The sequence below is a fragment of the Dama dama genome, chromosome 20, assembly GCF_033118175.1.
Source record: "Dama dama isolate Ldn47 chromosome 20, ASM3311817v1, whole genome shotgun sequence".
NCBI lineage: Eukaryota > Metazoa > Chordata > Mammalia > Artiodactyla > Cervidae > Dama > Dama dama.
The window spans coordinates 109746774-109774313 of record NC_083700.1 but is presented as its reverse complement, the minus strand read 5'-3'; the positions used below and the strand labels follow the sequence as shown (position 1 = coordinate 109774313).

At 55.9% G+C, this 27540-nt stretch overlaps 1 protein-coding gene across 7 annotated transcripts in view; it reads right to left on the bottom strand.

Moving 5' to 3' along the window:
• Positions 1 to 27540, bottom strand: part of DGKD (diacylglycerol kinase delta) — a 104734-nt gene that overhangs the window by 16303 nt on the left and 60891 nt on the right. For 5 of the 7 annotated variants that reach the window (XM_061122496.1, XM_061122490.1, XM_061122492.1 and 2 more), the window contains 15 exons: positions 13410 to 13514; positions 13034 to 13166; positions 12201 to 12307; positions 11722 to 11847; positions 11513 to 11615; positions 10708 to 10870; positions 9414 to 9522; positions 6083 to 6222; positions 5204 to 5288; positions 4172 to 4266; positions 3998 to 4097; positions 3640 to 3919; positions 2368 to 2514; positions 1603 to 1731; positions 283 to 379 (listed from right to left, as the gene is read on the bottom strand). In XM_061122496.1, coding sequence (XP_060978479.1) covers positions 283 to 379; positions 1603 to 1731; positions 2368 to 2514; positions 3640 to 3919; positions 3998 to 4097; positions 4172 to 4266; positions 5204 to 5288; positions 6083 to 6222; positions 9414 to 9522; positions 10708 to 10870; positions 11513 to 11615; positions 11722 to 11847; positions 12201 to 12307; positions 13034 to 13166; positions 13410 to 13514 — 1919 coding nt within the window. Of the gene's footprint in view, positions 1 to 282; positions 380 to 1602; positions 1732 to 2367; positions 2515 to 3639; positions 3920 to 3997; positions 4098 to 4171; positions 4267 to 5203; positions 5289 to 6082; positions 6223 to 9413; positions 9523 to 10707; positions 10871 to 11512; positions 11616 to 11721; positions 11848 to 12200; positions 12308 to 13033; positions 13167 to 13409; positions 13515 to 21706; positions 21772 to 24591; positions 24779 to 27540 lie in introns of those variants that run through there. The other 2 variants (XM_061122494.1, XM_061122495.1) reach the window with 2 other exon arrangements.

Below are 27540 nucleotides of genomic sequence, written 5' to 3'. Positions count from 1 at the left end.
AGGGCACAGTCGGGCCCCTCAGCGTCTCTGAACCCGCCGCAGCCTCAGCACGCCGGCACATTCGGAAGCCAGAGACGCATGAGCACGGCCACCTCCCAGAAGTGCCAGCCACCCTCCGCCCCTGCCGCCTCACCCTTTCTGGGTTTTCCTTACTGGCCGACAGCAGCTGGAAAAAGATCACCTGGTCAACTGCTCACAAATTTCTCAAGTTATTTCCGAGTCAGATTTCTAAGTGCCAGCATTCAGCTAACCACATGCCCGCCTGATTTACCCCATACTCACAGGTTTTCTGGTTCAGAGTTAAAGGGGTCGGCGTTAATTAGTAATCGGCTGATGACTGAGCCTCCAGGCAGGGTACCTGACATCCCAGCGCGGACATCTGTTGGGGAGAGAACAGCAGGAGACTGCACTGGCTGGGGGCCCTTGATTCAAGAGGGTGATGACCACGTGTCCTTTGGAGAATATTATCATAATAAGATGCTTCTAAAACACCACATAAAGGTGTCCAAACTTTGACAATCAATAGTTTCAGGTCAAAAATCACGCTCCTGAGTCTACACTGGCAGAACAAAAAATAAACACCGGATGGTAACCTATGACACATCAGCGAAGAGTTTATAAAGACGGCTGCCACCAAAGCAAGAAACTCCACCAAAGTGATCTCCACTACAACTAGTCTTAGGGTTGGGCCAGTCACACAAACTTTTACGGCTAAATCCATGAGGAAAAGTTACACATGAAAAAATCCTCCAGGTGACCAGAGCCCTTGGATACCTGCACCAATCTTTTCAAGTTTACGCCATGAACAGTAAAGCTGAGACAGAGCCCTGCTTTTGGACATTCTACCGGTCCATCCCATCCAATAACATTTTGCTGCTTATCAACCAAATCTGTCTCATCATCTTTTTCCCAGAACTTCTGGAATATTCTTTCTATTCAGCTGAGGGTCACCTAAAAACTGCCAAACCACTTATATGAGCAGCGTGTGCTCAGCCTGGTCCAGGAAGCTACTGGAAGCGAGTTACGGGAGGGCTCTCATCGCTTTCAACCCCTCAGATCACTCCTCCCTACTGAGGACACACAGTGTTCTCACCCCTCCGCCCCGAGAAGCAGCAGCAGGGGCTGCCTTGACACAACAATGCAATTCTGGGCACAGTGCAGGCAGGGGGCGGGCCCAAACCTCCTGGTGGCCAGCTGTGGATCAGGCTGGGAACAACGGGGTGACCACTGGCTCTCCACCCCCTGCCGGCCCTCCCTTTCCACTCAGTCCAGCTCCTATTTATCCCTCAGCACCCAGCTCAAGCATCACCTCCTCAGTGACACCTGCCTGGGACCCCAGCTGGCACCCTGGGAGCGTGTGCCCTGTGTGATATACCAGGGCGCTTTTCACAGAGCCGCGACAGAACCCTGAACTCTGCCAGTCCTTCCCACGGACCTGTGAACTCCTACAGTGCAGGGACTTGGTCTCACTGAGCCCTCAGACCCACGACAGGCAGAGCGACAGCCGGTGGCAGGTTAGTATGCTGCGTGGGCCCCCCCCACCAAGACACGCGGGCTGCTGTGAGGGGCCAGGGAGCCTGGCCCGCCCGGGGGGACACTCACTCGGGAATAAGATCTTCGTGTTCAGCGCTGGTAGGCCATCCCGGCTTCCCGACTGAGGAGGAAGAGATGCAGAACCGCCCGGCAACAAGCTCCCTTTGCTTATCAGCTTCTCGCAGGGGGACTTGGACACTGTCAGGACAGAAGACAGGCCGCTGAGCTACCAGCAGGCTTCATCAGGGAGGGGGCCCGCGGGCGGGCCGAGGCAGGCGAGTGGTGGCCACACGCAGCGGTCAGCCGAGGAGAGAGGCGCTGGGCTCAGATGCCCCCCAGTCACGGGACCCCAGTGGGGCTGGGGCAGTGCTATCGAGGCCCAAGGCAGGGCAGAGGGGCTGGCCCCCGACCGCGGTCAGGCCAGGGTCCGTGCCTGGGCAGAGGGCACTTCCACACGGGAATGGTGGTGGGGGAATGCCGGGGCAGGCTCTCCCCACGGCTCATAAGGCTGTGTGCTGGGGGCTGCAGAGGTGGGGCTGTTCCACGGCGGCTAAGGGTCCCCAGGCAGCAGCCTGCGTGGCTGGGTGGCCGGCTGCCGCCTGGAGGCCTCGAGCCCTGGGTTAGGACCCGATGGGCCAGGCATGCAGGGAGGTTCGGAGGGAAGGCCCCTCCCGGCCCAGGGTCCTGCCGGGCCTACAGCAGGTAAACCGCACACATCAGGTGATTCGCCAAACAGGTGGCAAGTTCAAGACTCTTTACACCTCCATGTGGCCACAGCAACCACGAGAAAGCCCCTCACACTTCCGAGCACCCTGAAACGAGAGGGCCCTGTACCTCTGCGGAGACTCCGGCCCTTGGAGGCGCCGTGGCCCTCACCGTGGCCTGCTCTGTCGTCCGACTTCAGGTCCTTCTTCTCCGACTCGGAGAGGCCGAGGATGAAGCCCTCCTGCTCCTGGGTTTGGGCGTTCTGCTCGTCCACAGCTGCACAAGGCAAGGTGGTGGCGGTTGAGCGCATGGAGATTGACCCGCAGCTGCCGCCAGGCAGCACACGGGCCAACCTCGCCACCCTCACCCTCGTCTCAGCCGAAGGCTCAGATCCGAAGCTCCGACCCGACCCTCTGTCTTCCCAGCCCTGGCACCTGGGGGCACCCGGGCACTCGTGCCAACAGGCTGGGAAGGCGGGCCAAGGCTAGAAGAGACGGAGGCGGGGGAGAGAGGGACAAGCGAGGGTACGCGCAGCCTGGAGGGGTCGCAAGGTGGGAGCTGGGCCCACGCTGGAGGAGGGAGCCAGGTCACGACCTCACTAGTCTCACCACAAGGAGCAGGTTGATCTGCTCAGTGAAATGGGTCTGGTGAGAGCGGAAAAGGTGCGAGATGGCTTCCGACGGTGATGAGAGGAGAGACAGACAGAGGACAGGGGAAAACTTGCTGGGAGGGGCCTCAGGGTCGGGGTGAGGTTTATAGGTCAAGATGGTTTTACAGCCTTCGCTTTGAAGCTTAACAAAGGCAGTCAGAGAAAAGGAGCAAGACACTGTGTGAGCCTCTAATCCTGGGGAGGTGTGTCTCTCCCAGCACCAGCCAGTCGCGGGCAGTCATCAGCGCGGCCTGGACACCAGGGCCAACCGCCTGTCCAAGCCCCTGGCCCTCACCCCTGAGGCCCACGCCTGCCTCAGATACCACAACACACACGCATCCCTGCCTTTCTGACCACCGCTCCGGTTCACCCGGCCTCTGAGCCCATCCCAGCTTCTCCTTCCATCCTATGGCCTCATCCACCACCTCTGGTCTGGGCCCCCCTGCCTCCTGAACACAGACTCCCAGTCCCGGGGGCAGGCCCCTCTCACTGGATAAGACCGTGGTCTGGAGAGCAACCACAGGTGAGGCCCTCCCAGGGAGCGGAGTCCCTGACACCAGGGAGTACAGAGTGGCTTCCAGCAGCCGGGGGTGCCCCCGAGGCGCCGGCGTCCCCTCAGGATCTCCCCTTCAGGCACAGGCCCAGAGGAGGGGGTTGCTGGCCCGCGTCAGGCGGCCCAGAGTGGCTCTGGCCTGCACGGCGGGTCCCCACCTCTCACCGGGAGTGCCCGCCCCGCCCCCGCGCCCGGCTACCTTTCTCTGTGTGCTCTATGATCTGGCGGATGGCCTTCTTCAGGCTGTTGGCCCTCAGCATGAGCTGCTCGCGAGGCCGGAATATCTGGGGCCGGGCGGGGCAGGCCGAGCCCACGGCGCGGGCCCCCGTGGAGCCGGAGCCGCAGCCACCGCCCGCCCCATCCCCGTCCTCCGCCTCCTCAGCGATGGTGGGGGGTGGCGTGGGCAGGGAGGATGAGGCCTGTGACTCGTCGTCCAGGGTCTTCAGCAGGGAGTCCAGCTTCTCCTTGAGGACGGAGCACTGGGCGGGAAAGGAGGCAGAAGTGGAGGCGTGCCTCCCCGCCCCGACACCCCCCGCCCCCCAGGGGCCTGGACCCACCTTCTTGGCCATGACCTCTGACTCCTCCGAGCTCTCAGTGGTCTTCTCGTAGGCCTTCCCCACCCGCGCCACGAAGTCCTTCACGGTCTCGCAAAGCACTCTGTGGGAGGAGATGGAGGCTTCAGAGGGGCCGTCCCTCTGGGACCCCTGGTGCCCCAGGCCACAGGCACTCACTTGGCCGACGAGATCACCACGGAGTGCTGGTCAGAGGTCAGGATCTTGGAGAGGTGGGCCGCGACTGAGTCTTCATAGAAGAGGATCTGCTGCACCTGCAGTCAGCCCGGGGGGCAGGCAGGCGGCCCTCAGTGTCGGGCCGTGAGTGCCATCCCTGCCCGCGGCCCACCTCCCTTCACACACAGCTGACAGATCTCATAGCTGCGTCCAGCTGTGGACCAAGGATCCTAACAGACTGCTCCCGGCTGCGCTCCTGCACCCCAGCTCCTCCCGAGTGGCGCGGGCCTGTGGCCGAGGCCCCCCCACGTTTCTGCCAGGTGGGAACCTGGCCCAGGCCGCCGTCATCTCTCGATGTCGATCATCCTCCTCACCGCCCACCCCTGTCTGCAGAAGCAGGCGCTCTCCCTCTGCGTGTCAAGCTCTTTACTATCACTCTTCAGGCTTTGCCCACATACACGCCTGCTCTTAACTGAATGTTCTCTGCTTGTGGGACAGGTCCCGGCAGCCCAGGCAGGTGTGGCTGGGAGACCAGAGCTGGCCTGCTGCCCCTGACCCTCGGGGTGGGCAGACAGCCCCTGGCACAGCCCCCCTGCCAACTCGCCCAGAGGCTCGCCCCGAGGCCTAGGCACAGTGGTGCACCTGAGCTGCCCGGTCTCGGCAGAGTCTGGGCCCTGAGGGAACCTCAAACTCCCAAAACCCACCACAAAGTGAAAAGCGAGCTCAGCACGGAGCTAGCACGGGCTGACTGCAAGGGTGGGAGGCAGAGGAGGGGCCCGAGCGGGAGCCTGGGTGGGCGGAGTGTGGGCAGCAGGCGCAGCCTTGAACTGGGAGGGCAGGAAGGCCTAGGAGACCATCATCGTCACCAAGGACCCCAAAGCCTGGGGAAGGCCCCGGAAGCCCCCAGACAACCCCGAGTCCTATGGGGCAGCGTCCATGGGCCCCAGCCCCACCTCAAGGGGCAGGGCATTTGTGGTGGGGCCGGGGGGTGGGGGAGGCAAAGCAGGGAGGGCCAGGGCAAGCGCGTGGCGATACCTCGGAACCCTCGCTCAGGTCTTCGGTGACGGTGGAGGCGGAAACAGGCCGGGGCAGTTTGGTCTCGTAGGCCATGACGCTCCACCTGCACACACAGGGGCTCAGCAGGTTGGCTCCGGCCCCAGCCCACCCCATCTCCCCGTCCCATGGCCGAGAAGGGGGATGAGATCCTCTGACAACTCTGTGTCTGTCAGCCTGCTTCGAGCGCCCCCGGGGCCCCGAACCAGCTCCTCGCTTAACTGAGAACAAACGTCACAACCCGCTGGACAGGCGTTCCCCTGCACGGCTGAGCTGCTCGGCCGGCTCTGTGCACTCTGGGCATTTCACAGCCTCTGGAGGCGGGGGGCGGGGACAGCAGAGGCGGCCAAGCGCACTCAAGACCACGCCTGCTCATGGCAGGGTGCAACCCTCTGAGAGAACGGGGCGTCTCCGCACATCCCACGGGCTGTGGTCTGGGGGTTCACACAGGAGCTCGAAGCTCAGAGCAGCTTGCTCGGAAAGGAAGCCCATCTATTTCTAAACACACGAAGGACAGTAACCCCAAACTCCGATGCTTCTGGGAACACGGGACTGCTCAACTCTACGACGAAGAGGACGGGTAGCAGACAAGGCTGCGGTGGCCACAGGGGACGGGGCCGCCTCCCGCTCTGAGGGGCAGAGGACCGGGCCTGGCTGGTAAGACCTGGCCACCTGAGGGCACAGTCCCAACCCCTTCTGCTCGTCAGCGCTTCCCTAGTCTGATCACTGGATAAAGCCCATCAGAAGCAAGCAATCGTGCTCAAGCAGGTGGAATGTTTTTTAGCACGTAACTGCAGAAGGCCTGCGGTCCCCAGGCCCCGGCTGAGAACCCCGGGCCGAGGGGCCGCGCAGCCCACTCACCTGTCCAGCATCTTGGTGCTGGCTCTCTCCAGCTTCTCCAGGATCTGCGGGAGCTGGGTGTCGTCGTCGCAGGCCGAGCCCCAGCCTAGCACGCGAGCCAGGTCGTTCCCCGTGCCGAGCGGCAGCACCCCGAGCTGGCACTGAGGCAGGGCGGGAGACGCGGCGTCAGCGGCCCCCTGTCCAGCGAGCGTGTGACGGCTGAGCTCAGACGGGGCAGCGCTCGCACGTTCCAGGAGAGCCGGGGGCAGACAGGGGTCTCCCCAGCCTGACAGGAAGCTCCTCCCCCCACCTGCCGACACACCTGACTGTCAGCCCTCTGTCACCTCCCACCTTCACAGAGATGACCACGGTCCTGCCCCAAGTGGGGATACCTGAGCCCCCAAGAATCGGACTGTGACGCCCTCGCCTGCTCCCTCACCCACGACAGCACGTCCCCAATGCCAAGCTCGCCTCCTTGCCCCTGACAGCACCTGCCACAGCTGTAAGTCCCGTCCAGACAGGCGCCAGGACATCCACTGTGGCCCTCAAACCAGCACCACGGCCACTCAGCCTACATCCTCCACACCCCGCTCAGGCCCTGCCGTCCACCTGGAATTCCCACCCAGAGCCTCCTGCACAAGGCCCCCTCACCAGCTCAGGGCTCAGGAGGCTCCTGAGACACAGACTGCCCAACAGCCTTCGACCGCTGAGCACGACATGCGTGTGGGGCGGGTTGCCGGTCCTCCCTATGCACAACGCACCCTGCGGTCACCTGCCCTGGCCACGTGGGAGGCCCTGCACCCTGCCAGGGATAGCACGCTGGTGAGGGCAGGTGAGGCCAAGGATGCCTAGCCCTGGGCACACAGGGCCCAGAGCCAGCTTTGTGGGCCTCAAAGGAAAAGGCAGGCAGCACAGTGACAGCCCAGCAGAGTCCAGGTCCTGGGGTCCAGGAGAGGAGACCACCCCCTCCCCGCCAAGCCAGAGCTCCGATGAGGGGGCAGCAAGGAGAGAGGAAGTCAGAGAAGCAGAGGAGGAAGAAGGCGCCCAGCTGGGGCTGCTGAACCACACGATGAGTCTGGGCCTTGACGGAAGCCAGGAGCAGAGCGGCCCGAGCGAGGGTCTCGGGGCTGTGGGGGGCGGCGGGGGGCCCTGAGAGGCTCAGGGAGGGCCTGAGCGGAGCAGCCTGAGGGAAGGCCCCCAAGAGCAGTGGGCAGATGGTGCCGGGGGCCAGGACGACACCGCAGCAGCACACACGGCTGGGCTGGACGCGGCGGGGCAGCAGGAGAACCAGAGGCTACGAGGGAGGGCGCGAGAACCCGTCGGACCTCCGGCTCGGACGGCGGACGGTGAGTGTCCAGACTCCAAGGAAAGGGCCGGAAGGGGGCGGGCAGGGCTGGGAACGTCAGCTCTGAGGCTCCAGAGGCACCTGGGGCGGGCCGGAGCAGCTAGGGACTCAGCTAAGAGTCACTGGCTCCTGCGGGTGCTGAGCATGTGGAGAATGAGGCAGGACCCAGGATCCAGAGTGGGGACGGGAGGGGCGGCCAGAAGGCAAGGAGCACCGAGGGGGCCGGGGGGGAACGGACGATCAAGGGCGACAGAGAAGCCAAAGGAGACGAATGCTCTCTGAACTCAGCCGAAGGCCTGAGAACCTACCTTCCTGACTTGTGATAGTAAAGCTCAGTTACAATCCTGAAAGGGAAGGAATCTTAAAATTGGATCTAAGCGTACTGCTCGAATGTCACCACCAGGGGGCAGTACTCGCTCTCCTAAGCAGCGGGCCTCCCTGGAGCCAAGCGGGGAGGACACCAGTGGTCCCCCTGTTGAACATCTTTCCGGGAGCTAAACGCGGGCAGCAAAGCTCCATCCCACTCACGAAGATCACCAACACAGTGAAGGACAAGTGGCAAACGAGGGATACACGGCCAACCAGGAATTCACGTGCCCAGTACAATAATCCTCAGAAATCCAATTTTTAAAAGGTAAATAAATACCCCAATAGAAAACTAGGGAAGGTTAAAAACATATGAGCTGGTGATTCATTTTAAAATTCATAATTAACTGAGGATATGATTGACTTCACCAGCATGAAGAAATAAAAATGAAACATCCCATTTTTTAGTCTACTAAGCTGGGGCAAGAGCTGTAAGACGCACAATGCCAGCATGTGGCAAGTTTTGTGAGCGACATGTACCTACAACGGGACAGCCCTGATGCAGGGCAGTCTGGCAGTAGCAGCGAAATTTCAATTTGGGTGCTCTTCAAAAGAGAACACAATTGGGAAAGTGCACACATGGTTTTTACCAGCATGGTCTTTAGGAAGCAACCTAAGTGTCCATAAGGGCAGGGAGATGAACTAGCCCCGGGCTGGTGCAGCCACCCGCCTCCGTCCGCCTCGGAAAACCATCACACAGACCTCCATTTACTGGGAGACGGAGAGATGCTCAGTGAGCTGATTTAAAATACACGTTACTACATGGCACACTGCACAATGCTGAGTCCACTTAAACTCCATCACACACTATGCCACGCACATTCTAACAGGTCTGAAGGACAGTTGCTGAGAGGCTGTGTGCGTGTGTGTACGTGCTCAGTCTTGTCCGACTGCGACCCCACGGACTGCAGCCCACCAGGCTCCTCTGTCCATGGGGTTCGCCAGGCAAGAATACTGGAGAGGGTTGCCATTTCTTCCACCAGGGGATCTTCCTGACCCAGGGATCAAACCTGCGTCTCCTGCATTGGCAGGCGAGTTCTCTACCACGTGAGGCACCTGAGCAGCTCTACTGAAATGCTGCTGCTGCTGCTAAGTCGCGTCAGTCGTGTCCGACTCTGTGCGACCCCATGGACGGCAGCCCACCAGGCTCCCCTGTCCCTGGGATTCTCCAGGCAAGTTGCCATTTCCTTCTCAAATGCATGAAAGTGAAAAGTGAAAGTGAAGTCGCTCAGTCGTGTCCAACTCTTCGCGACCCCATGGACTGCAGCCCACCAGAAATGCTAGCAGTGGTTAATTGTTGGGAGGGGGAGGGGGTGAGGGAGCCAGCGTAGAAAATCAATCAACACTTAAAACACAGCCCTAACTCTGACCTGAAGTCCAAGTATTCTCCTGAGCCTGGCCAGCTCACCAGCAAGAGGCATGGAGCAGATGCCATCATTACCCAGTAAGGAGCCGCACCTAGATCGGCCTTCCTGGACCAGACTGTTTTTTTGTCTGGCCCCGGGGCTCCACGATGCCGTCAGGCTCCCTGCCCTCCCCTCCGGAGACCACCCCAGGGGGCGGGCAGCATCACCCAAGGTGACCCAGCCTTTGTCCCGCGGCTTCGCTCGCCCCTGGGGCCAGGCCCTCCGCACGAAGTACCTGCTTGTGAAGGTTGAGGCTGTCGATTTCAGAGAGGACCCAACCAACGCTGCCATCTCCACCACAGACCAGAATCCGGAATGTGTCAAACTTCTGGAACAAACGCAAGCTGCCAAGGAAACAGAACATCAAGGGCGTGAGGTCTGTTTTAAGGGACAGACAACAGCCAGTCGGTCCTGAGCCAGGCGCCCTGTTGCGCTCCTCACAGCTGACCCTCAAACAGCCTGAGGGGGATCAGAGACCCGCTGCGCCCCAGCTGCACCCACTGGGGGCCACGGGCACTGAGTGCGAAGGCCTCCCAGCCTCGCCCCCGCCCCTCTCCGCCGGCGCCCCCGTCACTCAGAAGCCCTCAGCTGCAGCATGCGGCCCACATGTGACCTGTCCTCTGGCCCACCCTGCGCCCCTCTAACTCCAGCTCCGTCCCCTCCTGGTGCCCCTCCAGGTCCCCCTGCCCCTCATTGGCAGCGCCCTTCTGCTCACTCCCCAGCCTCTTGCTGGGTGGCCTTATCCACATTCTGGCTTCAGGGACCACAGAGAGGCTGATGGCCCCGAATGGCCCTAATGCTGACCCCTCAGCTCTCCTGAAAGACCACACTTGTCCACTAGAACTACCACTTGAGCATCACATGGGCGCCTCCTTTCTCAGAGAAAGGAGGGACCACCACCGCCCGAAGCCGGGCCAGGCACCGCCCTCCGCAGGCCATCGCGCTTCTCCTGGAATGCCCCTGGGGACTCAGAGATCCTTCAAGAGCCTCTGCTCCTGCTGCCGGCGCCATCGTCCCAGAACAAGACCCTCTGGACTACAGCCCACCAGGCTCCTCTGTCCATGGGATTCCCAGGCGAGAACAATGGAGCAGGTAGCCATGCCCTCCTCCAGGGGACCTTCCCGACCCAAGGATCGAACCCAGGTCTCCTACATTGCAGATGGATTCTTTACCATCTGAGCCAGCAGGGAAGCCCTTGATACTAAGCAGTCATTCAAAAGAACGAAGCCGACCTGTAACTCCTGATGTCAGAACAGGTACACACTGCTGCGGGCTGGCACCACACAAAGCCCTGCACAGTGGCAGGGGACAGAGGCCCCGTCCGCCTGAGGCGCACACATGCCCTGGAAAGCTGGAAGAACACGTAACTCTGAACCATTCAGAGCGGGCACCTCTGCCAGTGGGATTTGGGAAGGATAAGTTTTAGCTCCCATTTAAAATTTCCCGTATCTTTGAATCTTTAAATAAGCATACATTATCTTCACACAGTTTTTAAACTCCAATAAAGATATATTTTATAGGCTTCCTACCCAAGGTGTGGTCCTCCATTCATGAGGTCAAAGACCTGGGCAGGGTTCAGCAGCTGCTTGAATCTTCGCAGGAACTTCACCCCCTGGTTGTCCCCACTCTTTGAATTGACGAAGACCAACAACGGACTCGTGCAGGACGGAGGACACGTGGCCTTCCAGAAGCCTGGGTGTGAAGAGGGAAAAGGACAGAAGCAGATCTGAGAGCCACGGAAGACACCAGGGCGCTCTCAATCACGTGCCAAGCAGACACCCCTGTAGGATGTAGAACTTGCACGTACACACCCGGGAAACCAGCAAGAGAGTAATCCACAGGTTTCCACATCGTCCCCCTGCGTACAGGGGAGCCGGCCTCCATGCGGCCAGCCTCACCTCTACAGGACTCGAAATGCCAGATGCAGCTCTCAACCTGGCAGGCTGACGTCCTGAGACACGCACCCCGCTCCCCCCAGCACGTGTTACTTTGGACCATCACGGACCACCTGGACAGGCGGTGCGGGGGTAGGAGAGCATGGGACTGGTGTCAGCTACTAGACAGAGACCAGCTGACGGGTGGGTCACGTCAAGATGCAGAAGGGTCTCAGACTCAGTGCCTACTCAGTAGCCAACGGACCCACCACATCTGGGTAAGGAATCTGGGCCGCGAGTCCAAGGTACCCAGCAGCTTGCCATCAGGACCCTGTTCACCACCACCTCTGTCCGACCACATCTCAACATCACCAACATAACCAATTCCAGAGCCGGGGAGGAGAGGGCCTGGAGAAGGCAATCCGAGGAAATGGCTGAGACAAGATAGCACGGTACCCACCATCGGAATCGATGCTGTTGAGCGCGGTGGGCGGGATGACTGACACTTTGCACAGGCCCAGCGGGCACTTGGTCACCAGGGAGTCTTTACACGCCGTGTGCACCTGCGATGCGGGCCTCTGTGTCACAGGGGGGCGCCAGCCCCCTCCCGCCCCTCAGGACCCTGCCCAGCCTGCAGCGGCCAGCGTCCCCGCCGGCGGGCGCACTCACCATGGCCTTGCACCAGAGGCAGCGCCAGTCCTGCAGACGCAGCACGCTGCCGCACGTCTTGTCACACACCGTGCACTTGGCGCTCACGGGCAGGTTGCCCTCCAGCCACTGGTGAGGCATGGCGATCTGCGAGCCACACAGAGACACGCGCTGGGAGATGGCAGGGGCCCAGGGCGTCCCCGCACCCTCCATGCGGGCCAAGGTTCCTCCTCGGGCAACAGTGCTCCAAAATGGACTCGGCCGAGTCGTTCTTCCCCACGTGGAGGTGGGGTGCGGTCTGCCGAGGCTGCCCACACCTCTGCTCCCCTTGCCGGGCACCCACAACTCCCAGGGACAGGACAGAGCTTGGGGTGCCCGGATGCCAGGGGGACCACCTCAGAGGGATCCCTGCCCCCTTCCCCTGGAGGAAGAGAACTGAGTGCCAGGGGGCCTCACGGCCCAGGACTGGGGGGGGGCCACACAGGGTCCCCCGGGCATACCCCGTCCTCGTCCTCGATGATGTCCTTCCCGATGGAGGCCAGCGTGGTCCACTTGCAGTTACTGGTCGCACGCACAGCACAGCGTTTGTGGGCCTTGAACTTACACACTGGGAGAGAACAAGCACGTCAGCCTGGGGGCCATGGCCGTGGTCCGAGGTGAGCGGCCCTGCTCTCCTGGCCAAGGCGGGCGCAGCGTGTACGCTCAGTTCCCTTCTGAGCGCAGCCACCAGCCTGCGTGCAGCGCTCCCAGGGAGACCAGGTGGCCAGCCTGCCCAGGGTCAGCAGGCTCTCTGGGCAGGGCCAGAGAGTGAGCAGCTTGGGCTGCGTGGCCCCCCGTGGCCACACGTCAAGCACGGACACTGACACTAAGTGTCACATGATTTTTCTGTGTCACACAACGGTTGCCTTCTTTCGGTCCTTCTCCACCTTTGAAAGTTGTGAAAACCCACCTTAAGGTCACCAGCCATCTGCGATCAGGCCGCAGGTGGGCACGGGCCTGGGCCACGGCTCTCCTCTCCCTGTCCCACCCAAGCCCTGCGCCCCTGCCCTCTGGGCCGCAGCTACACTGCAGCAGCGAGACGGTTGGATCTCTTTTCCCTCTACATCCTCCACGCTTCCTCTGTGTGTCTCGATGCTACCAATTCCCTTCTTTTCACCTTGTTCCATCACTGCAAAGAATCACTTATCCCAGACTCCTGCATGGGCACAGTAAACAAGGGTGGCATCACGCAGGTCCCTGGACGCCCGCCCGCCCGCAAGTGACTACGCCTGGACCCCGAGGGCGTCTCCCGGCAGACCCCGGGTGCCCCTCCCGGCGGCGAACCCTCCCGTACCTTCGCAGGACAGCCCGTGGGACGTGACCCCGGACAGGGCCTCGCGGCACACGTTGCAGTAGGTGGGCCTCGCGTGCGAGCAGGCGTACCAGTTGTGCGTCCCCGAGAAGTGGTCCATGCTGTACTGGGTGGGCTGCAGGAACGCGGGACAAAGAAGGCGAATGCGAGGCGCCCCTCTGGCCTTCCTGAACGTGTAACTTGGACGAGGTTCAACAAGAGATCAGACGGGGTCACCACCTGATGGCCCACAGGTAGAGCCATGCGCCTAACCTCCAAGGAGCATCTGAGAGAGGGAGCCGCAGACTGGCAGCCCCGCGTGGGGGAGGCTGGGACTGTGACCTCGGGGGGGGGGGGGGGGGGGGCGCGCTCCTCTCACCTCAAAGTGCTCCCTGCTCTGCACCGTCTTCAGGGCCGCAATCCAGTCTTCCATCTCCTTCCTGTTGTCGGCACACAGGATGAGCTTCCTACATGGAGTGATGACCTGGAGAAAGAGACAGGGAACATGCAATGTGTCCACGAGCAGACGACAAGTGCTAGCAGTGACGGAAACGTTCCAAGACGTTCTGAAAAGTTTCAAAACTTTCACTGTACCCTTTCTTTTTTTTTTTTTTCATGAGAAAGTACTGCTTCATTCAGGTAGTCAATGGACCAGAACATAAAAAGATTATCCTTGGTCATTAAAAGTCAATAACAATCTCAAATCAGAAAGGCAATCAAATTTAGATACATATTCACCAAAGATCAACAGAAGTGAACATTTACCAGTAATTTACTACTTAGATAACCACGTTTCCACTGCTCTAAGGATCTCAGGAGCTGAGCACCCCGCACCTGAACAGTTTAGGGAAGTCTGACCCTCAGTTACTGTAGGAATCTCCTGTGCATTTCAAACACATCAAACATAAATGTCCTTTTGAAAAAACCTATTGGGGCTTCCCAATGGTAAGGAATCCACCTGTCAATGCAGGAGACTCAGGTTCGATCCCTGATCTGGGAAGACCCCAGCTCCCGCAGACCAGTTAAGCCATGTGCCACAGCTCCTGAAGCCCACGCACCCTCCAGCCCACGCTCTGCAACAAGAAAAGCCACCAAAAAGAGCACCCTGCACACAGTAACTAGAGAGGAGCCCCCACTCGCCACAACCAGAGCAAAGCCTGTGTAGCCACAAAGACCCAGGACAGCCAAAAATAAAGTTACTGTAAAAAACCCTTTAACATGTGACAACAGAACCACCACCAGCTACTACAGTCAGGCCTGAAAATTTTAACAGGAAATGAGGTCATGAACCTAATAGCTATCAACAAAAGAAAAGTAAATCTATAACATATAGAGACTTCATAAACAAAGAGAAAAAAAGCTATGAACTTGCATTTTGCTGAAGAGATACAAAATGGCTAATAAAGGAATGAAAAGATGCTTAATCACTCGTCACTGGGGAACACAAATGAAAAGAGCACACTATTTCTAACAGATTGGCACGGTTGTTAAAGATGCTAATTCAGTTGTTGGAAAAGGTGTGAGAGAAAAAGAGTGCAAACAGAGTACACACCTTTTAGAGAAAATGTTGACAATGTCTATCAAAATTTGAAAAATCAAAACCTTCACCTAACTTTTTTATATTGCTATAAAATATCTACATGGTCCCAAAGTCGAGTTGACAAAATAAGGCACAGATTTTGTGTGTCCCCCATCCTGCTTCGGAGAAGGCAATGGCACCCCACTCCAGTACTCTTGCCTGGAAAATCCCATGGACAGAGGAGCCTGGCGTCAAGGAGGGTCGACTACAAGTGACACGTGGATTTCCAGCTGCTCAGAGGGTCCGTGCCCCTGACCTCTGCACTGTCTGCCGAAGGTCACTGGGGGCGTCCGGGCCAGCGCCCCTCAGCGCCAGCCCCGGCCTCGACCGTCTCCGCAGCTGCGGAGCAGGCACTCCACCGCCCTGAAACACCCGAGTCTGCTCAGCCAGCCCCACTCACGGCACCTCTGATACCGAAAACTCTCTGCTATTTCAATCGGCACCACAACCAACAGCCTTTACGTGGATCTTCTCATATTTTTGCTGGGGTACTCTTGGAACAAATTCCAAGAAGTATAACCACCCTGACAAAGAATAAATGCATGTGTAATTTTGCTGCTGTTGCCAAATTTCCCTCCATGAGGGTTGTACCATTTTGCCTTCCCACCAGCAGGGCTGGGAAAATGGCTGCTTCCTCGTGGATTCACCAATAAAATCTGTTATTTAACTTCTGGATGTCTGCCCATGTTAGAGCTTTAATTTATATTAGAAAGATCCAATTTAGGAACACCCAGCTTAAGTTACTAGATGATTGTGTTTCTGGCTCAGAACATTTAGAAACAGTATTTTATAGATTATCTCTTCAGTGATTTCCATAAACTACCTACACAGCTTAATCACAGCAGGGCGTAATTAGAACTGGGTCACAAATGCACGGTGCTGTTCATTCTTTCATGGCCAGGGTAACCACGACAACGCCTCGCAGGGACCAGGCGGGTGTAAGAAGTCAGCCCAAGAGAGGGTAGGGGAGATTGAAGGACAGACACTGAGGCCCAGAGCAGCAGGCTCTCCTGGGCTGGGGCGGTGGGAGCCTTTCTCTTTCCTGGAGGCTCAGTGGCCAGCCTGTACTCCCTCCCAGCAGACACCAGCCCAGTCTCTGCTCTAGATGGGGGCGCTCCCAAGGCCAGGACAGGCAAGGTGCCTACTGAGCCCGAACCCGCACTGGGGGAGAGACAGACAAACCAGAAGACAATGTCAGACACTGAGAGAGCCATAAAAGAGGAAGTGGATCAGGTGTAAGGGGGCTGGTGGGTGTTCTGGACGGGGTGTCCGGGAAAGTCATGGCAGCCGGCTGACCGCTGATGGCTTGGGGTCACTGCATAAGGAATTTCCACCAGTGAGCATCTGCCTATGAAACCTCAGCAAACACTTATTATTCACTCCAGCGTGAGCTTTCATACTTGAACTTTTTATGAGCAGAATAATAAGTACAGTTACAAAAAGACAATACCTTTATTTTGTATAACTCAGGGGTTATATTAGAAGTTACTATGATACTTTCAGAAGAGAACATGAGTTTTTTTATGCCCATTCTATTTTAGAGCTTGACCAACAGATCGATGTCCAAGCACCTGCTTCTCAACCTGCTTTTTTTTTTCTTTAAACTCCTGTGTATGTTTGAAGATGCCTCAGACAGAACCCCACCTGGCCACTGGCTATTTGGGAAATGTTTCTCTTCTGGAAAAGGGGGGATGCCAGAAGCCACCTGCCATGGCTGTCAAGGGACTGTGCTTAGTCGCTCAGTCGTGTCCAACTCTCTGTGACCCCATGGACCGTAGCTTGCCTACCAGGCTCCTCTGTCTATGGGGATTCTCCAGGCAAGAATACTGGAGTGGGTAGCCTATCCCTACTCCAGGGGATCTTCCAGACCCAGGAATCGAACCAGTGTCTCCTGCATTGCAGGCAGATTCTTCACCAGCTGAGCTACCAGGAAAGCCAACGGGGCCACACGTGCTCCACGGTGTGGAGGAGGTGTCCTGGTCTGAAGGCCTGTGAGCTGTGTGACTTAGGGTGACTGCCACCCCTCTCTGGGTCTCCACGTGCTCATCTGAACACAGAGGCCATTAAAGGAGCCATCATGTCCTAGCACTGCTGCGGGGTGTGGGGCAGGAGCCTCACACGTAAACACTCCACCGCTGTACTCGTAACAGGCCTGCCCTGGACACAACCCAAGTGCCCTCCCTGCCTGGGTAAAGTGGATAAACAAACCGCAGTCTATTAGTACAATGGAATACTGCAGAGCAAGGAGAACGGTCCACCTGTAGCCACACAAAGTAACAGCTTTATAATGCTGAAAGAAGCCACATGCACAAACATATATACCATTCATATAATTCCTTTATGCACATCCAAAGCTTTTTTTTCTTTTTTAAGTAAGGTTAACCTGTAGGGTCAGAAACTAGCTGCCTGGGGAGAAGGGAACAAAAGAGAGCTCCTGGGGGCTGTAGATGTTCTGTTCCTTGATCTGGAACATCACCAAGCTCTACGCTGTGGGACCTCCCTAGCGGTCAGTGGTTAGGACTCCGCACTTACACTGCAGGGGGCACAAGTCTGATCCCTGGCTGGGGAACTAAGACCCCACATGCTGCGAGGCGTGGCCAAAAGGAAAAAAAACAAAATAAAGCTGTATGCTGTAATCGGTGCATTTTTCCATATGAAGGCTCTGCTTTGGTAAAAAGAGTACAGAACTTGGAATAAAGTTAACTGCATAACTGAATCAAAAGAAAAATGGCATGGCTACTCAGACCCCTGGACAGTGTGTTTAGAAAACTAAATGTACAAGAGGGAGGCAGAAGATAGAAGGTGCAAATAAATATGAGACACTGGCAGAACTATATTAAAATAGTGGACGAATCTTAAACATGGGGGAAAATGGTCAGCCTTACTCATAATATAAATGCAAATTAAAATTATAAGATACCTTTTTACCCACAAGATTCACAGAGATCACAAGTTTGATAACATGTCTCATTCACTGAGGTGTAAATAACAACTTCTATGGGGGCTTCCCAGGTGGCGCTAGTGGTAAAGAACCCTTCTGCCAATGCAGGAGACATAAGAGACGTGGGTTCATTCCCTGGGTTGGGAAGATCCCCTGGAGGAGGCCATGGCAACCCACTCCAGTATTCTTGCCTAGAGAATCCCATGGACAGCAGAGCCTGGCAGGCTACAGTCCATGGGGTCACAGAGACTCAGATATGACTGAGCAACTGAGCACACAAAATGTTGACTGAAACGACTTAGCACACACATGGAGAGCATGTGGTGAAATCTAGCAAACTTTGAAGTGCATATACATCTTTGTCATAGAAAAGTGCTCCTATAGAGGTATCTTCATGAGCCTGACACATAATACATACAAAGTTATTCATGAAAGTTCACTGTAAAGATAAAAGGAACAACTCAAATACTGATCAAGGTATGACTGGTAGGAAGCTGGCACCTTCATATATCGGAGACCACACAACCCCAAACAGACTGAAGCTACTTACTCTTCATGTACTTACAGGGAACAACCTCTAAGATACACTGTTAAGTGATCAAAGCAAATTGCAGGCATAACATGGGTGTAGAGGAAAAAGTAACCTAGTCACCTCTCGAGGGGACCTCTGAGGGGCTGAGAAACTCACTTTATACTTATCATTGTTCTGATCTCTAAACCATGTGCATGTACCAATTATAATTGTTTTTAAAATAAAGCCTTACATTTAAATTAACAATATATGGTAGGATTCCCAGGTGGTGCTAGTGGTAAAGAATCTGCCTGCCAATGAAGGAGACGTAAGACATGTGGGTTCAATCCCTGGGTTGGGAAGATCCCCTGGAAAAGGAAATGGTAACCTATGCCAGTATTCTTGCCTGGAGAATCCCAAGGACAGAGGAGCTTGGCGGGCTGCAATCCATGGGGCTGCAGAGAGTCGGACACGACTGAGCGACCAAGCACAAAAATATACGGTAGACCAAAAAAAAAAAAACCTACTTTTTGTTTTTTTCCCTTATTAATTTTTGTTTCCATCCTTTCAGACAAATGATCTTCCCGGAAACATGAGAAAATACTAGATACTCTAAATGAGTCTAAGACACCCAAGCCAGGCAAATATCTTCCAACGCCCTGGGGAGAATTAGCCGAGGACTCCTAAACCCCAGGCATGACCGACCACTGAGAAATCATGGGAGAAAAAGGAGACAGATAGGAGGTCTCGGTGGAGAAGGTAGACACCTGAGTTACACACACGGGAGCTGACAGGACAGGGAGGTAACCAAGAGGGTGTCAGTGGCAACTCCCCTGGCCAGGCGGTGCTGAGAAACCTGCCAGGTGTTGACAGATGTCTGCCTGCTCCAGCGTGCCCTCCACAGGCTGCAGGAGGCACCAGGAGGGGAAAGTGAGGCTGGCCCCAAGTCCCACAGGTAACGAAGCAGGGGGCCAAGACCCTAGGTCCATGGGCAGGTTGGCTCAGGCCGGCTCCCAACACCAACGGTCAGTGGCTCCACACTTGGATTCCAGGCAAGACTGCCCCGTGAGCGGTGCCAGGAACGGAGGAGCTGAATATGGGGAAGGAGCTGGCAGTCGCCACGAGTTCTGCTCGGCTCACTGGGAACAGGCCGTGTCTGGCGCACTGCGCTTCCTTTCTGGCAGGAACGCCGGCCAGGAGGGTCAGCCCAAGGATCATGCGGACGTTTCCCTGAGTCACCTGGCCGCAGCCCCTCCCGCTCCCACCAGGTCTCCCAAGGGTTCAAAGCAGAGGGTGGAGAAACGCGACCTGGGGACGATGACGGGCGGCCCGTGATTCACCAGCAAAGACCTGTCCAGCAGTTTGCAACCGCAGACCTGGATGTGCCTCTCATCCATAAGTGAGACCTCAAATGACAAAAAGACTGTGATCCTGCGTGCTCTGTCATGCTGCAACTGAGGCCAAAGCAAACACCCTCAGCAGTAAGCAACGTGCAGCCCTGAGCCTGGGACAGGCCCAAGGCCACGACACGCAGGGCCGGCCGCCGGGATGGACACGCAGGCTGGGTCGTCAGACCTCACAGATCCAAAAACAACCACGGTGACCAGCAGACCTCTGATTCCAGGAAGACGGCTAGACCTACTTTTCCTTATCCCTCTGGTTTCTTGTTATAGTTCAGTCGCTAGGTTGTGTCCAATTCTTTGCAACCCCGTGGACTGCAGCACGCCAGGCTTTCCGGTCCTTCACTATCTCCTGGAGTTTGCTCCAACTTTTGCTCCAACTCATGTCCATTCAGTCAGTGATACCATCCAACCATCTCACCCTCTGTCGCCCCCTTCTCCTCTGGCAAGTTACAGCTAAAATCTTGGACTTAGGTATAAAAAATTTTGCAAAGGGTGGAGAGAAGAGGGCCTGAGGCATGACAAGGCACTGAGTTCTCTGGGGTCTCTGTTGGCCCCTGACATTCTAGACAGGGCACTGAGGAAGCCCAGCCAGAAACACCGGCGAGGACAGAAAGAATTTAAAGCTCACCAGAAGCCCACCCTCTCCAGCCGTGGCTCCAGGGAAGGGGAGCCTAACCAGGCAGAACCCACAGTAGGAGAGCAGCCAATAACTGTTGGACCGCAGCCAAACGTAAACAACTGCAGCCCCCAAGCCCGCCCCTCGGCACCTAATGAAGGCTCCAGCGCCGGCCTCGCGCTGTCCAGAGAAGACCAAGCAGGCAAATAAGCACAGAAAATGTCCCCGACCTCAACAGCTGTTCCAGAAATGCTGATCAAAACCACAGCGTGACTATACACCTACCAGGATGGACAAAGTTAAAAAGAGACAACACCAAATGCTGGAGAAGATGTGGAGAAACAGGTTGTTGGTGGGGATACACGACCACTCTGCGAAACAATCTGACAGCTTCTTTAAAAACCAAACATGAAGCTACAAGACAACCCAGCGATTACACTTGGGCATTTTTCCCAAGACGTGAAGACCTGTGTTCACACAAAAACCTGTCCATGAATGTTTACAGCAGCTTTGTTCATAACCACCCAAACCTGGAAACAAGCCAGATGCCCTTGAGTGGTAACTGATTAAACTCACGGTGGTACGCCCATTCCATGGAACACCACTCACTGTGATAGTCTAAAAAGAAAAAGAAACTAGGGGCATCTCCAAGGAGCTCTGCTGGGGGAGAAAAGCCAACTCTGAAAGGTTACCTGCTACACGATCCCATTCATAGGACATTCCTGAGATGACAAAATCACAGACATGAACAACAGCCTGGAGGTCGCCAGGGGTGAAGGTGGGCAGTGGGCGTGGCTGTAAGGAGACCACCAGGGGTCCCTGTGGAGATGGAGGCCTGGCTCTTGACCCACCATCCTCAGCTTCCTGGCTGTGACGTTTTGCTACAGTTTTGCAAGATGTTACCAATGAATGGAACTGGATAAAACAATGGATCTCTGCATGATTTCACTTCCATGTGAATCTGCAAAGATCTCCAAAGATTTAATTAAAAATAAGTAACCACAATCAACGTTTTTCTAGTAAGTAACATGTTTAAAGGAAATGTCAAACATTCAGAACAATGCTGTTTCTTAAGAACAGGAGCATACGTGGACTCAGCACAGATTAAAAGGATACTCTCATCTTGCTGAAGTCCTGTATTTGTAGGACTCATGAGATTCAACCTGACGTGCCAAGGAAATATGTGGACACACCCTGGGTACACACTCTCTGAGAACGCCAAATCGAGTCCTCCCCACGTGACACCAGGGTCACTGGGCGCGCCCTTTCCGGTTGAGACACGTGGCCTGGTAGCCGCACCTGCACGAGCCAGAGCCCGGGAAACGGCGGCATCGCTCCTGCACACGCCAGGGCTTGAGAGCTCAGTGAAGCCTGAGCTTGTCAGCCGTGAACCCCAGGTCCTGCCCACAAACGGCGCTGCACTTCCTGGGGGACCGGCCTCAGCGCCCCTCCAACAGCAGGTGCGCTCGGAGCAACCAGAAACATCGCCCAGACAAGCTGCCCCCCAGCTCCAGACTCATAGGGCCTAGTGCCCACCAACAGGTCCACGCGCACACCGAGACACCTCCTCTCACCAACTGTCCCCCACTCCCCCTCCTCCCCTCCCCTCCCACACCCAACCCTCACCTCCAGGCTCCAAATTCTTCCATTCCTCTGAGAAATAAATTCAGACAGTCTTCCATGTGAACAGACACGATCCTTGTTCCCTGGAGCTTACATTCAAATTCAGACGGGAAATCAATACTGTGATAAAGAAGTAAATTACCTAACACAGAGTGTAGTACTGGTGGTGAATCTACGGGGAAAGGAGACCTACCAGGAAAAGGAGGTCAGGGGAGGGGACGGAGGTGGGCCTTGCTGGAAAAGACTGGAAGCTGTGGGAGAGAAGCACCTGAAGCAGGAGCGTGGCTGGGGGCTGAAGCCAGTGAGCTGGGGAGAGACCCCGGGGTCCCGAGCACCCTGTGGGCGCCTGTTACACCCAGTGAAATGGGGGTGGTGAACAGAGCTTATGAGCAGAAGGCTGACACCTGACTTGGGTTGAAAAGCACCATTCTGGTTGCTGTACTGAAAACTGGGCGTAGGAGGCGGGGCAGAAGTCGGGGAAGCCTAAGGGAAGGTGCTCAGCAATCCCATCAAGGGGCGGGAGTGGCTGGACTCTGACCCCACACTGAAGGCTCTGATGGAGCCAGCAGGGACCCCTGCAGCACCCGGGGGGATGAGCTGCCATCCCGGGATGCGGAAGGCTACAGGCTGGCTCTGCAGCTGGCAGGGGAGGGGCGGAAGTTCAATTCTGGACACCCTGGGGTGCAGGTGTCTATCAAAATCTTGACCATGCCCAGTATCTTATCTCACCCATGAGGCTTCATCACCTTGCCATGAGCCTGGCTACATTAAAAAAAAAAAAAACGGTGAGTTGTTTAAAAAAATTAAAAGTTTTGCAGAACAATCTGACAATATCTCATTAAGCTAAAGACACTCACACCTGCACTCTGCCCTTAGAAGTAAATTCTAGAGAAATGCGTGCCGTGTGCCCAGGAAGACGAGTAAAAGACTGTTCCCGGCAGCACTGCCCGTAACACTGAAATCTGGGAAAACAAGTCAACAGTGGGACACGTCATCCACCGAGCCCCAACGTCAACCACAAAACTAACCCTGGAGCACGCGGAGCCTCAATTCACTGTACTTGTGAGAAGTTCTGAGGCTCACGTCCCGCCCCCTGGAAATTCTGGTTTAATTCTAGAGATCAGAAATGTGTCATTTTAAACACTGAACCACTTAACTAAAGGTGAGTGAGTCCAGATGGATAAAATTCGGAACCACAATGCTGAGTGAGGAAAAAGCAAGCTGCAGGAGACTGCAGTGCGATCGGTTTATTAAAACCAAAACCGTTCAAACTGGCTCACCTAACTCTGTATTGTTTATATCAGCACTAAGGGAGATAAAGTATCAAAAACACAAAAACAAATGATGGGGGACAGTGACTGACCTCAGGGGAGGGAGAAGGAAAGGAACAGGATAACAAAGGGATACAAAAGACTCCAAGGACACTCAGAGTGTCAGAGTGTCTCTTTCTTGGGCTGAGAAGTGGACAGAGTTGTTCATCAAGTTACTTTTTGAATGCCTGAAATATTCAACAATTTTTTAAAATGTTCAATCTCTTAGCACGAAAGTATGCAGGCCAGGACTAGAGATACATACTATGTTTTGTATCTATATAGCAGTTACACTTACACAGTGTGTACAATTTACTATCCTTACAGTTTACAGTAGAAAGTTATAGCTTGCCTTTTGGGTTGTAGCTTGCCTTACAGAAGGGAATGGGTCAGCCTGAAACCACGCCTGCAGACGGACTCTGCTGGTAAAACCCGGGCACCCCCGGGAGCCTGAGCTCGGCGCACACAACGCCCCCCTCCGGCACGTGGCAGTCACACGCCCGCGCCTCTGTGCCTGCCACGCATCTCACAGCAGACACAACTGTTCCTAATTTGCCTTTCAAATCTCTCATCCCAGAGTAGATATCCGAATCCTAAAAGAGCTGGCTGAGTGTGTGAAAATAAAGTTGACGCTTTATGAAGGGTGAACGGGGGAGGCGCTGGCGGGGCCGCTCAGAAGGAAGCTTTTGGATCCCAGCAGAGAGACTTCTCTCCCAGCACACCCCAGGCCAACCACCAGGAGCTCCCATCAGACCCAGAACCTTCCTTTGGGAGCGCTCTGAGAGCCACAGAGGTGCTCGTCCTACTGCTCAAAGGACAAGCCAGCTCCCTCAGCTCAGGACGGAACGAGAGGTGTGGACGGAGGGGCGCAAGGCAGGGCAATCACGACAGGCTGAGACATCCGATGGCCACTGTCCCCCACAGGTTCGACTTCCCAGCCTCAAGGTCACCCCCGGTGACTGCTGTCAGCGCCCGGAGCTGTCTCCTGTGGTCCTCCAGCAGGAAGGACAGGTCCCAAGGCCGGCACAGGTCAGGGCAGGTGAGGCGACCATGAGTGCCAAGGGCTGGCTCCCCGGCCGCTCCCCCCACACGACGGCATGGTCAGGGCAGACCCCTGGGCGCACGGCGGGACACCCAGCAGCACAGGTGGGCACCCGGCCACCACGTGCCTGAAGCACCGTCTGATGCCACTGGACAAAAATCCCCCGCACATAGGGTCCTATGAATAAGGACTGGGCGGCCCCAGGCAGACTGCCTGAGGCTCCACAGTGCTTGGGGACATGCGTGATGTTTCTCCTCTGACAAAGCTCCAACAATGCAAATTCATCACTGAGAGGCATATCTGACCTGCGGGCTTTCCAACCTGGCCAGGGGGTGACCAGAGAGCGCTTTTAGCCCTTGGGTGAAGTCACACCACCAAGCCTGGGGCTTTTAAAATCAAAAGACACAAACCAGCCCTCTAGAGGTACTGACAACAACCTACAACTCATCCCACTCCACTTTCAATCCTTACAATTCTAACTTCTTCCCCACACAGCTTCCCATGGCCTTGTCACTCACCACACCTGGAACTCTCACCTGCTGTTCTTCCAACTTTCAGAATGTTTGCCAACTGCTCAGAGTGGGTCAGAACCAAAGTAGCTCGGAGGAAAAACAAAACTCAGGTTCTAAAGCCAATGGGCAAGAACCTGCGGGTCACTGAAGCAGACCGGAGATGGGGAGCAGCCGTCAGCACGCCGCAGCTCAGCCACTGACCAAAAGAGGAGCAGAGGGGCCGTGTCCACGGGGTTAGGAACCTGAAAATACTCGGCTAAATATAGCTCCCCGGCCCGCCGGGCTGGCAAAGGTGGCCGAGAATAAGCATCTGGGCGCTCGGTCATTTCTGTCACTTCCTGTTACTCACGTCCTGCTGTTCCGATGTTACCCGAGACTCTGGGCTCAACACACACATCCCCACCTGGAAGCCCCCAGAGACACAGGCCATTCACAACAGCTGGGATGTGCGTAGACAACAGACTTCCTCACACAGTGTCATACGAAACACAAAAATAGACACCGTGGCGCAAACAAGCTCCTGGGGTGGGGGTGGGGGCGCTGAGGGAAAGCAGTGGGGACACCAGCCCAGACCCCCAAGGTCCCCACCCGCACGCTGACCCGCAAAAGGCACTGGCCCGACGCTGACGGGACCCCTTCCTCCCCCAGGCAGCACCGTGCCCGGCGGGCGCAGGGCAGCTGCCCCAGAGCGGCACCGGGGGCACGGAGGGGTCCCGACCACCACTGCCACCTGACCCGCCCAGGGACCCGCGGCATCCAGGGAGAGCCAGCACCTTCTGCCAGGCCCACCTCCCAGCCCTCCTGGGGACACTGGCCAGGGGATGGTTGTTGAGGACGACGACGTTGAGGACCACGGTTGTCCTCAACAACTGGACCACACGGGGTGCCCAGGCAGGCAGCAAAGCCAAGCGGGCCACAGCGCCAAGGCACAGGGCATCTATCGGAAGGCTGAGTTTTCAAAAGAAACAAAAGTAAAGGGAAGCAAGATGTAAAAGTTATATCTAAAACTGAAATCTGATGAAAGCATTTCGAGTTACTCATCTATTCAGTATTTTAGCAGTGCCTCACTGGCTGTGAAATGTGTTCACAGTGAGGGAAACCTTGGAAATTAGCGGCAGTCCTGAGCAGGCTGGCAGAGGCAGAGAGCTGCTGGGGGGAGGGGTACCATCACCCATGGACGGCACCCAGGGGTGGGGGTAGAGCGCCAGAGGCAGGAAACGGGAGACTGGGGGGCAGAAACCAAAAGACAAAACAACAAGATCTAACACGCTTCCAAGAGCAGAACATTAGAAACAGCCTCAAACTCCAAAAGCTGGGAAGTGGTGAAATACATAAATCAGGATGCTTTGTACAATGGAATACCACTCAGCCAAATTTTAAAAGGACGATGAAATACTAAAAACACAAATGAAAAGGGACCATGAGAAGGTATATTTACGCATTATATTATGAACAGAGTATGTTCATAATATAACAAATTTTAAAAGTTACAAATTAATAAGCATAATTGATTCCACTTTTTGTAAAACTAAAGTATACACTGTCATTGTTTTTAAGTCACTAAGTTGTGTCCAACGTTTTAGTTCAGGAGGCTCCTCTGTCCAAGGGATTTCCCAGGCAAGAATACTGGAATGGGCTGTCATTTCCTTCTCCCGGGGAATCTTCCTGACCCAGGGATCCGACCCGTGTCTCCTGCAGGCAGATTCTTTACCACTGAGCCACCAGGGAAGCCCCAAAACTGTACGTACTGGTAGTCATAGGAAAATGCCTAAAATCTAGGTCTGTATCAGGGTCTCTGAACCTCAGCACATCCTGGGCCCAATGACTCTTTGTTGCAAGGACGGACCCCACAGCACTGCAGGGTGTTGACGAGCATCCACGGACATGCCGGGGGCACACCCTCAACAACTGCCCCCCACTCCTCGCTGTCACGAGCCAACACGGCTCCAACTGCCAAATGTCCTTCTGTGGGCAAACCTCTCCTCCCCCTCGAATCCCCCCGTGTCTGAGAACCACAGGCCTCCATAATGGTGTTTGCATCTATAATCTCAGTGATAAGACTCCTGAGTGCTTTTTATTTGTTTTGGTTATGGGTGCTCATTTATAAAGAATGGGTTATTTGCATAAAAGACTGAATAAAAGAATGATCGTAGCATTGGTAAAGCACTGCAGGTATTTTTCCTATAATGCAAAATTTGAGTTGCAGAAAATTCTCATATTCCTCCGAAGTGCACAATAGAAACAGTAAGTCTCCTGGGAAAGGAGGAGCCAGGGGAGGGCTGCTCAAAACATGCGGCGCTATAGCCGAGCACCAAGAGCGCAGCAGTCTTGTGCGGACTTTAAAGTACAGGAGGAACTACGACAGTAAACGCAGAACCTAACGTTTCAAAAACATGAAGGAGCTTCCTGCAGGCAAGTTGCTGCAGCTGAGTCACAGAGCCAGGCGCAAAGCAGAGGCCAAGCTTCGATAAGCAACTTGCAGCAGTGGCTGCAGGCCTCATGCGCAGGGCCGTGCTTCCGCCCAGCTGGCCGAGTCCTGCTGCCAGTGACCTGGGCTTTCTGTTGCGGGGTCAGTACACGGTTTGTTAGAGAAACTCCCCACAGCAGAAAGGACTGCGACTGCATCTCCCTCTCGGCCACCACACAGGAGGAACAATTAGCTCAAAAGTCATTAGTTCAAACACGTAGAATTATTATCATACAAGTGATAATGAACTCTAAGCCAAAGTACTCCTGGCAACGGGTCCTGAGGGGCTGTGTGGATGGAGGGGGTAGGATGGGAACGCCTGGGCAATCTAACCTGGCAGCCACCATGTGCCACAATTTATCTGTTTCCTCCAGGACTGCTGTTCAGTAGCTAAGTGGTGTCGGACTCTCTGCGACCCCACGCACTGCAGCACACCAGGCTTCCCTGTCCTTCACTACTTCCTGAGGTTGGCACAAACTCATGTCCACTGAGTGGGTGATGCCACC